General features: G+C 26.2%; 1 protein-coding gene across 1 annotated transcript in view; it reads left to right on the top strand.

The window, feature by feature from the left end:
- LOC112688838 (CDK-activating kinase assembly factor MAT1) overlaps positions 1–1,446 on the top strand; it is a 2,626-nt gene extending 1,180 nt beyond the window's left edge. The window contains exon 2 of the mRNA XM_025562226.1: positions 518–1,446. Within this exon, the coding sequence (XP_025418011.1) occupies positions 518–1,335 (818 nt within the window). The 3' untranslated portion in view covers positions 1,336–1,446. The remainder of the gene's footprint in view (positions 1–517) is intronic.
- The last annotated feature ends 10,589 nt before the right edge of the window (positions 1,447–12,035 follow it).

Consider the following 12,035-nt stretch of genomic DNA (forward strand, 5'->3'; position numbering starts at 1 on the left):
ATTTGCATATTTTTATTTTTAACTTACTATAATGATGTATACTGGTAGTAATCAAAAATATTTTATATTAATTTTGGCAAGTCAAAGACAGAGTTATGATTATTATTAACAATCTCTGTTCAAAACTATGCCTATATTAAAAGTCAAAACGGTCGCAAAAGTTTAAACTTGCATAGATTTCTTGCATTACCAATTTGCCTAACACTTTTATTTTCCGTCTTACCCTCTTAATTAAAAATAATTAATTTTTTTAGAATATTATTTTTGATAACTCTTAAAATTATTTATATAAGTTACATTTGTGGTTAATACTCACTACTTCTGTTTAAAACTTAGTCTATTATAAATAAACTTATAAGATTACTGAAAAATGTATTTGTAATAGATTTCATGTATTATCTATATGTCTTACAGCATATACCTTTATTTATTCATTTTTTGTGGTAGATATGATTTAAATAAATATACAATTTGAAGACTATGAAATAATTCTAATACATTTATTTATAACTTCCAGGTTCTGGCCCCTGCCCTAAATGTCTTATACCTCTAAGGCGTAATGGTTTTAAGCTCCAGCAGTTTGAAGATGCTTCAGTTGATGTTGAAGTAGAAACACGAAAACGAGTACTGCTAGATTACAACAAGACTGAAGATGATTTTGATAATATAGATGATTATAATGATTATTTAGTAGAAATTGAAGATATTATTTATAATTTAGTTAAAAATATAAATGTAGCTGAAACAAGAGAACGAATTGAGCTATATAAAAAACAAAATAAAGATATAATTATGAGAAACAGAATGAAATTGAAACGTGAAGAACAAGCTTTAGATGAACTGATAGAAGAAGAAAAAATGCATTCTCAGTATAAAAGAGATGAAATATTAAGAGATGAAGCTGAGCAAAGAAATAAGAAGCTACGAGTTGATGCAGAATTGATTGATAGTTTGGCATGTTCTAATTCTGATGCTAAAGATATTGTAAATACATATGTACATAAAAAGGAAGAGATTCCTGTACTTAAACCTAAATCTATTTCTAAACCACCAATTAACTTTACAAAGTTTTCAACTGGTGTCAAATTTAACCAGCCTTCTCTATCAATCCAAATTAAAGAAGGTCCATTATTCAAATATGAACCAGTTTCTCATCAACTTAATGGTCCTTCCTGCCCTGAAATTTCACAACTTGAATCATTGGGTTATTTGAAATACATCAGAGAGGAAAATCCCCAAGAAATTGCTGGTGGATTTTTAATAAAAACATCCTGTTTGCATTATATTCAAGAATGTGTTTCAGCATTATATGAAAGAAAGACTGGAAAAGTTTAGTGAGTAACTTATAATTCACATTATGTGTTCATTACCAAAGTTGTACAGTTTATATTTATTTATTTCAATGTAAGATTAGTATATGATGACTTAATTTATATGTATATTTTTACTATTTAAATTTATGAACAGATATCCTCAAAAACATAAATGTAATTTTAAAAAAAATTATGAGTTGCATTTAGTTATGTATATTAATATTGTTGTTATTTAATATGAAATTATTGATTAAAATTATTTTTTTTTTTATATATATGATTAATTATTTTATATGTCTAATTTATAATTCACTTTATTTATTTTATTATTTAAAAATACATTTAATAAAGCTCAAAAATACCTATAACAATGTAAATGAAGTATTAAAAAATATTTGGTGTTGCTAAAATTGGTAAAAATATATTATATTTTTAATTTATATGTTCAGATGATATCTAACATGGTATCTACAATCTACATACATATTTGGAGAATTATTGGAAAACCTGTTCCCTTATTGCAGTCGGTTCAAACAAAAAAAATTACATACATATATAATTAAAATGGTGAAAAATTACTTTCACTAAACATGTCGTATCTACTTTATGAAATTGACCATTTCATGAAATACAAAGAAGTGCTGTTCCAATTTGATATTCTTGAACTAATTTTTACTTTTAGTACTGTACAAGATATTAAATATAGGTAGTTCTATTCTAAGTACAAACATGAAATTATTCCTAACCTTTGTATATGATTGACTATCTATTTAAATATTATTTTGCTATTAAAAATTGAGCCTTTTTTTTAAAATAATTTTTATAATAATAGATGGTTGCATATACTGATAAATCTTACCTTAGTACAGATGAATGTTTCTATTTCCAACCATTTTTTACATTTTTAGGAAATTTAAGTAACTTTTTGTGTTCTGTTAGATTATTATACATTAGAATGTTAAAACTAACTACAAATAGTTAGTCTTTTTAATCTGATGATCATTAAGTTTAATATTAGTCTTATAGTGTACATATCTAACAATATTTTGAAGATAACATAAGTATATTTTAGATTTTTCAAAATATTGAAACACCTTTGTTTTCTAATTTTTTATTTTTTTTTTTTATATATATAAATACGAGTATATGAAGTAATATTTTTTTCATAATTTGTGACTCATTGGTAATAACTAATGGTTATCTTCTAGCTTTAGAAAACAGCATAGAGTTATAAGTATTTGTAAAATGTTGATTATTGACTTTTAAAATATAGTAAATGTGATTTTTAATTGCATAGTAGGTAACAATGAATATACATTACTTAAATTGCCACTGTACATAATTAAATACATTTACAATGGTACAGGAAATAATGACATATAATCTGTATTCAAAACAGTATATAAGCACAGATTAAAATAAAACCATTTAAAACTATTTTTATTTAATCTGTGATATAAGTATGTAGGATACCTTAATAATGACATATAATCTTAAGGCTTTATATAGGATCTTAGCAAAAGAACCATCAGAATAAAAATTGTTTTGTTAAAATTTGATTGTTGTATTAATCAATTTTTACAAAGAATTTTAATATTATTAAACTAATAAAGAAACTTAATATTATATCTGTAGTACGTTAGAGTACTAGTTGCTACTTATTACTTACGCCAATTTAAATTGCATTCCATTACATCAGGGTCGTACTAGCGCATAAGTATTATAGGCACCGTACCTAGGGCCTACGAAAACGTGTGGCTACGACTTTTTGTAGTATGCAAATTGGTATAAAAAAAAAATTTATGGCTTTTGACAATTTATATTAAATATGTTTTGGATTGAAATAAATTTTTTTAACATTTATTAAAACTTTTATTGTTTAAAAATGTATAATAGTTATCATGTAAAAATTTAGATTTGATTTTTATGTTGTAAATATTATTGTTTTTAAAAGCTTAACACTGCATGAAATTCAACACTTCCTCTCCCAAAGAGAAGGTTTCTTAACCATTTAAATACTGGACAACGGGCCCTGCAAGGACTAGGGCCTACGATAGTGTTAATCCGGGCCTGCATCACATTCATTTAGGGGCGGATTTAAGGTACTGTTAAATATGCAGCCGTATAGAGCGGCGACAACTACATATTTTTTAAAATTTATATTACCATTACAAATTTTGAGGATTTTGTATTTGTTTATTTTTAGCAAAGTAATATTCATTTTTTCCCAGGAACTCGATGATAATAAGGACGACGATTGTAGGTAATTCATTATAACTTATCTTATACAATTTAGAATATAAACAAATTCTAGAAATACATAATATATACCGGAGTCTAGGCAAATGTTCACTTTATTGAAACTGTTGGATATGGCGTTATTGGTACAGGTTCATCGCGTATAGGTACCTTCAATTTCATCATTCATTAGTTTGACAAAGAGTGGGGCATTAGTGTGTTACCTTATTATTATTGTTAATAATAATATTACAACGATTATTTGATAATTAAATTCTAGAATTTATCCATTTATAATTTTATAGAATTACCTAATCGATAGTTGTCCATCCATCAATAAAAATGTATTTAAGGATATTTTATTATATAGATATTATTTTTTTCTGGATAGCAGCAGCATATTTAATTTTGCATAGGGTCAGAAAATTGTTAAATTCGTCCCGCCATACCTGCATGGCAAGAGATGTAATATACAACCATTTCATTTCTATATTGCATACAAGTACACAATAACACGGAAAAAAAATTACATAAAGGATATAAAAAATAATAGTTTTATAGTTTTAAAATGTAAATATGTATGCCATACTTAATATATATCAGGAACAGATCCAGAAATTATTCACAAGGGAGGAGAGGTGCATAGCCATATACAAATAAGATGTATGCAGAGGTCATAGATGGCATTTGGGGGGGGGCACGTGGGAGCAGTTGCCCCTCCAAAAAAAATATCGAGGGGAAAAAACTTATCATTTTACCCAAACTAGGTTAAATATTATTCAAGCAATTTTTAATTTTTATAAAATATTTATATTCCCATGTTAAGTCAAATCAATATTATCAATATTACCAGAAATTAATATAAACTAATGCATTAATGTAAATGTATATGGATATATATTTTTTTACAAAAGCTTAAAAATACCACCATAATTTGTATTTTTGAATAGAAAAATCACAGTTAGTGACACGAGGTTTGCGTGTTGATTGTACCTAAAAGCTATTCAATCGAAGATCGAAATTATTCTTTGTTAGTATGCGGTCATCAAGTGAAAGTATACTAGTTTATATGGCAGTTGCCATAATTATTTTATTTTTAATACAGGCGATAACAATAGGACTATGGAAAACTAGTGAAAGTATGAAAATCGCATGTGGGCTGCAGGTACAAATACCAGTAACTATTTTTCTTAGGAAAATATTGAGTTCGTTGTACATCAGTACAACTATCTAAAAAATAAATTACATATAAATATCAGATACTTTTACAATAATTATATTTTACACATAAAATAATGATATAATATGTATCAATTTAATGTATTTATATTGTTCTCGATCTTTAATAGTAGTGAATAGATACATAATTTAAATGTTCAATGAAATTAAAATTTTAACTGGTAGGTACCTATACTACGATGGATTATAGATAAAAGTAATGAATTTTATACAACAAACTACGATGTCTCCAAAACGCTTAATTTCCGCTTGGTAAAAATTCTCGAATTCAGTACTAGATGCCATTATTTCATGTATGTCATTAATTGATTGGCACCAACGCACCATAGCTGTATGTCATTTACAGTATTAAGCATTATCTAGATAAATTATCTATATAAATAATTAATTATCTTTTACCTATTGTTATAATTAGTGATGGGTCGAACCCTGATTTTTTAAATAACATTATTAATATAATATTAATAGCATTATTATTATAAATAATGCATAACGTGCCCTTTACTGATTATTACTTTCTATCGCCAATAGTCTTATTATTTCTAAATAATCATTATCAATTTTTATTTTTCAAAAATAAATTCTGAAGAATTGTACAAATATTTGGTTTTCGAACTATCGTGGCCAGTAAGTCTGATTCAACTAATATTTTCAAGTTTGAATTTCGAACAGTAAAATATGCTTGATAGTTCGGTTCGATTTTTTTTTATGCCGAGTTCGAATTTCGAACCGAACCGAACATCAAGGGTTTGGTTCGGTTCGGTTTGAGATTCGAACAGTTCGATTCATCAATAATTATAATATATGAATACATTTTTATATTTTTTACATTTTACAATACTCGTACATGCATTTTTTTTTGTTTGAATAAATTATAAATTATTAAGTAAACCTAACCTAGGTAAATATAACCTTTTTGGGATTGAAATCAAAAGTGCGCGGTTTTTGGATACAACAATTTTAAAAAGTGTGCGGTTTTAGGAGTTAACGTAACAGTGATGTAACGTGAGTTCAGTGTATATCATTCATCTGCTTTGTACACAATTTAAGCACATGAACACTCGTACAAACACTATCATAAACTTCCTAGATATTCCAATGTTTGATTATTAACTAACTAAATAAACAATTAAAAAATTGACATTTCGCTTTTTGGGTTGGTATTTATTATTAAGCCATTAGTTAATAATTTATTTTAAATTTTTTTAGATCTTATCTATATTGTCTACATACAGACCATAGTTATTTACCAATATGTAGGTTAGGTTAACCTAACCTAACTTACACTTGGCAAATTTTTCTCGCAATTGTATTGCACTTGTTGGTTAGTCTACAATACTGTCATACTAATTCGTTCATGTTCAACTGCAATACATTTTGTGTATGAATGTGCAGTAATTCCCAGCGTACCCTTTAACCTTGACCTATGTAGTTATTATAATTAAACTACATGCATAATTTTACCTTTCATGTAATAATTTAATTCAGAAATTTACTTAAAGTTCGTAATTTAGTCTTTTGTTTTTTTAATTATGGTAAATGCAACTTACACCACTATGGCTTTAACCCACTAATATGTTTATAACTAGGTGCATACCTACTATATTTATATACTTTTTACGTAGGTATATTAATATATTAGACTCTCTCGTAATCGAGATGTCAATAACAAACTGTTCGTAAATAACCTTGTAAACTTAATAACATAACATTATTGGAAAAGCAATTTCATTTTTTTCTGCTCATAATGGGTACATTAGCCAGTATGGATATGCACGTAACAGTTGAAAATCACAATAAATTAAGTGTCTCTGCCTTGTACAGACTCGAATAAAAAAATTTATTTTATTAAATTAAAATCATCGAGGTTTATATATTGTCCGGGGATCGCCATTCAGATTCAGTATTTTGTTTGTTACTTATTAAATAAATAGATTCACAATGTCGACAACGAATAGCCACTTTATATGTTAAGCAAACAACATATTATAGTGATTAAAGGAAAACTGTATTAGGTACAACACGTGTACACGATTTTAAATAATAACGTTTTTCCTATTATAGACTTTATTAACGATACAAAAAAACAACACTTAAGGTCTTAAGGTCTAATCATAATGCGCGTTCAGGCGTTCTGATTTAAAATTGTGTTGATAACCTTAATTATTATTTGCACATAGCATTTCAATTTGTAATATATATATAATATATTTGTAATTTATAAATATAATTTAACTTTGTGTAAATGAAATGTAATCTGTGGCACAATTAAGATCTTTGAGCCCCAGGGGCGCATTTTAGGGGGGGGGGCGATCGCCCTATATATACAATAGTTTACTGTATATTCTTATATATTACTTCGAATTCGTGAAATTGCCGATTTTATGAATTCAACAACATTAACAAATCAATGAATTTGGCATACTTTTTCTATTGAATGTATGAAATCAAATGCACATCAAAATTCGATAACACATCGCGGAAATATTTTCTTTGACGTTTGTCGTGGGACAGTATAGATTCTATACGCACGTCTTTAAATCGTATGTACTATAATTAGTACATATTAGTACAATTAGTAGGTTATATAATCAAATCAATTACTTCTATTGTATTTATACATATGAACACTGAATATTTAATTCATTAAAAGCCATACCGATTTTATGCAATTAGTAGTTAATTATGACGTAACAGTTGTCGAATTCACGTGCTCGGCAACGAAAATGAAATCGGCACTAACACGAATATACATATATATATATATCAGTTGATTGTCAGATAAACAAAAACGCTTGATTATTGGAATTTCATATAAAAACGCATTTTTACCTATTGAAAAACCTTAATTTATTTTATTAAAACTTAGGTATACATAATACATAAATATACTCGATTATGGCTGCGTTATATGGAACCCTTATACTGCCATAGACTCCTCACAACTTGAACGAGTTCAGCGGAAGTTTTTACGTTTTGCCAATTATACACTCAAAATTAATTGTCCTCCACATGATTATTCTCCTATCTCTGAACTACTTGGCCTTCGTTTCTTAGCTGAGCGGAAGCATATTGCTGGTAATAGATTTGTGAAAGATCTATTGGATGGCAGGGTTGATTCGACAGATCTTACCTCACTTTTATATTTTAAAGTACCTCAACGATCCACTAGAAATACTATTCCTTTTTACGTCCCTCATGCTTCTACCAATGTCATGAAAAATGAGCCAATCAGACGCTTAATGACAAATGCCAACTTGGACCTCACTTTCATTTATTGATGATATGTATAATGTAATACTTTCTTATATTATTATCTTATTATTATATTCTTGTATCTTATAATATCATTTAAAATATTAAATAATGTACAAATGCATACTTGTAAAAAAACGCTTAGCCTGTTAACATTAAATAAATAAATACATACTTATTTATGACATACTGTGAATTAATCTTTTGATGGTATAAGTTTAAAATAAAAATGATCGATTTTTTTTGTCTTTTCTTTCAAATAATACTTTTATTACAAAATTTAAAGATAATTTAAAATACTGCCGGATTACTGGACGTATCGAACGGCCGGATTACCAAGAGTCTACTGTACAATATTATATTATTCTATAGGTATTACTCGTATAATACATTACATTTTTAAAAGTATATAATATAAACTATACAAATTATTATATATTATGTGATCTCGTTAATTCAAATTATTGTATAATATTATTCACCTATGTATTACTATTGGAACTGCGGTTATTAAATCAACAACATATTGTGCATTGTCTCTTAAATTTGAGTTATTTTCTGATTTTAATGGTGGAGTAGTAAAAATTTAATACAAACGTTCGTCCCTGATATTCAAACATTTATATCAGTAAACAAATTATATTGTTTCGAGTCATACACGTGTGGGATTATAATTAGAAATATTTATTTTTATTCTTTTTTTACATATAAGTATTTAATTATTATTTATATTATTGGCGTACCTATACATCACATGATATCAATAATTATAGATATCGGCATATTATACAATGGTAAATAAAAGGTACGTAAACGTAACGTATTAAGCCAATGATAGCTGCAGACTATTGAATGTGTGATGGCAAGAAAAAATAATCGAATGACTCGTTTATATCAAACATATGAGTAGATTCTATTATAGAATTATGCATATGCAACACACAAGGAATCGAATATTTCAGGAACGTTATTCGGGAAGGGGGCAGGAGTATGTATTGGCCCAACTCTAGATTTTAAAATAACTTTAGGTCGACTATCGGTTTTATATTAAGGTCTGTAATATATTACAATATAGTACATACAAATTATTATGAGTTGAGGCTTGAAAATGATCTTAATATCTTATCAGTAATCTACTACAGCTTAAATATGACCATAGAAATACATTAAAATAAATAAAGAATAATAATATTAATTGTGTAAAAGTAAGTTAGTTAAATTTTATGTTATCGTTCAAATATTAAACTTTATTATATATGTATAAAATTAAAAACTTAATTAAGGATTTTCAACCATCACATGTTTACAATACTAGACTATAACATAATAAAAACCTAAATATTCCCCTGAATAAAACAAATTTTGGTAATCAAAGTACTATTATTGATGGTGTTTTATTATTACACTATTTTAACATTAATATTTTTTCTTTTATTAATTTTAATCAATATAAAAATCATGTATTTAGTTTACTTTCTTAGATTTTTATTGTTTTGTATAATGTTCTTTTAATTTGTAATTTAATATTTCTTTTACCTTTTATATTTTAATTGAACTCAACTCATCCGCATTCAAGCTTATTTGCTTATAGAATGAGTTGCAACTATTTTAAATATTTATTGTATATTTAACTTGTTAAATTGATGTTGTTGCAAACTTTATTATAATTATTATTATAAGTGAAAAAACAAATCAAAGAAAGATTAATCTGAATAAAAATAATTTAGTATTTATATGAATACAATAATTGGTCAAGATTATAGGACAAAATATTCAAAGTTGAGCAATGGCTTAAAAATATTTTTTTTAGTAGTTGACAGGTTGGTTTGTAAAAAATAATTAAATCTTCAAATTTTGAAATTATTTTTTTTCTAAATATTTTGTTTTTTTTTTTCATGATTTGTGAATTAACTAAATATACGCTTTAATGATACAAATTACAATATATTTTGAACTAGCAACGTTTTCCTTTTCTCCAAAATTTGAATATTTTAATTTCAATTGCCTATTACTTAATTACTCATATAGATAATAATACGTTAACAAAAGCGGATGTAGATTAAACAGTAGTATTTAGTTATAGTTGGATTACTTATAGAAGCTTTTTTTTTTGTTGATAGTATTAAACATTTAATTATTATTGGACCTGTCTTTATTATGTCCTACCTTAGTAACTGAGTGTGGAAGTGTGTAATTATTTAATTGTATTAATTGTATTATTTAATTTATTTAATTGTACATATATAGTGACAACTAATACAGTATGTGTATGTATTATATTCCTTGATCACGTGTTTTAATTGGTGCAAGTAAGTATATATATTGCATCTGAGCACAGTTAACTCGGGCCTACACAAAAATGAAGGAAGTCGTGATGGTAACATAAGATGGGATACAAAACTAAAACGTTAAATAGGTAACTCTTTATTTTAATAAAATGCTTGATGCTACGGATTTCTGAGGGGTAACGCGGGAGGGATATATGGATATTGTTTATATAAAATTTAAATAGATATGTACCTGCGACTCGTGTACCCATCACACTCCTATTTATTATACATGTAAACATCCTGTATGAACGTGTGAGAATCAGTTATCACGAATATTGCGCTGACAAACAGAATATATAATTTATATTATACATAATGTAATGGATTGCGAGGAACCGTACAATATATAACGTTATAGTGGTATTATACACGAAACTACTAGGCTCTATGTGTATAGCTATTAATCTTTTGTCATTTTACAAGCAAGCAAGTGTGTGTGTGTGTGTGTGTGTGTGTGTGTGTGTGTACGTTAAAGAAATATTACAAACTTACGACAGTAATATTACATTCGTACATTATGTTATAATTATGATACCTACATAATTCATAGGCATGGTCATGGCTACATGGTATGCGTATGTAGTATTTACTGTATAACATTTATTCTAAATTTAACCATAAATTTACCCGTCAATATTTTACATAATTTTAAGATGAAATCATAAATTACCAGTTTGTCTTATGATTTCAGTATTAACTTTTGAATAATAAAACATAATTTTAATTGATTTATGATTTTTTTCAATATTATTAAAGGTTTCTTTAAATTGGTTAGTAAAGTTAATTATTGGGCGAAACAGTTAAAAACATCGCATAAAAGATATAATTTGCGATGGTGCTTCAAAAGAAAAATTATTAACTAAGTAATTGGTTACAAGCTTTCATTGAGTTTAATCTGGCATTGATTATAATATATGCTAAATATTTTATAGATTGGTTTTTTTTAACGAACAATATATAAAATAGGTAAGTAAAATTATTGAAATGTAATTTTTTTTCGAATTCAGTATATTCGTTTAAATGTAATAAGTAGGGCTCGGATTTCAATGCATTTGCATCTTTTTTTTTTTTGGATGTCTTATGCGATGCTTTCCAACCTATAAATTTGTTTTAGGTACTTCATGTTCTACTCACAAACATTTTTTGGGACATTTTTTGACGTTTTTAATGCATTTTTTTTATATTTTAGGACATTTTTGATATATTTCTCGTATTATGACTAACTTCAATTGATGTTGAGAGGTCATTTTCAGTATATAAAAACTTATTGGCAGACAACCGTCGATCATTCAAATTCCAAAACTTAAAAGAAATACTAATCGTACAGTGCAATTTAAATATTTAATTTAATTTTTAATTCAATTTTTGATTTTAATTTATTTTTATTTTTTGTAGTGTAATTGTAAATAAAATTTCATTTTTTATTCATTTTTTAATAATAATTTGAATTTATTTAATAAATGATGCATTTTTTAAAAGGGCATTTAAATCCAAGCCCTAGTAATAAGTTATTACATTTACATGGATATTATTAATAACTAAGCTAAATTATTGATATCTGTTTATTTATAAGTATTAGGATGAGAAATTGATGAATTTATCCGTCATTAGAATAAAAAAAATGGATATTTAGAAACCGATTAATTTTTAAATTGAAATA

The sequence above is a fragment of the Sipha flava genome, unplaced genomic scaffold, assembly GCF_003268045.1.
Source record: "Sipha flava isolate LNK unplaced genomic scaffold, YSA_version1 40_pilon_pilon, whole genome shotgun sequence".
Lineage (NCBI taxonomy): Eukaryota > Metazoa > Arthropoda > Insecta > Hemiptera > Aphididae > Sipha > Sipha flava.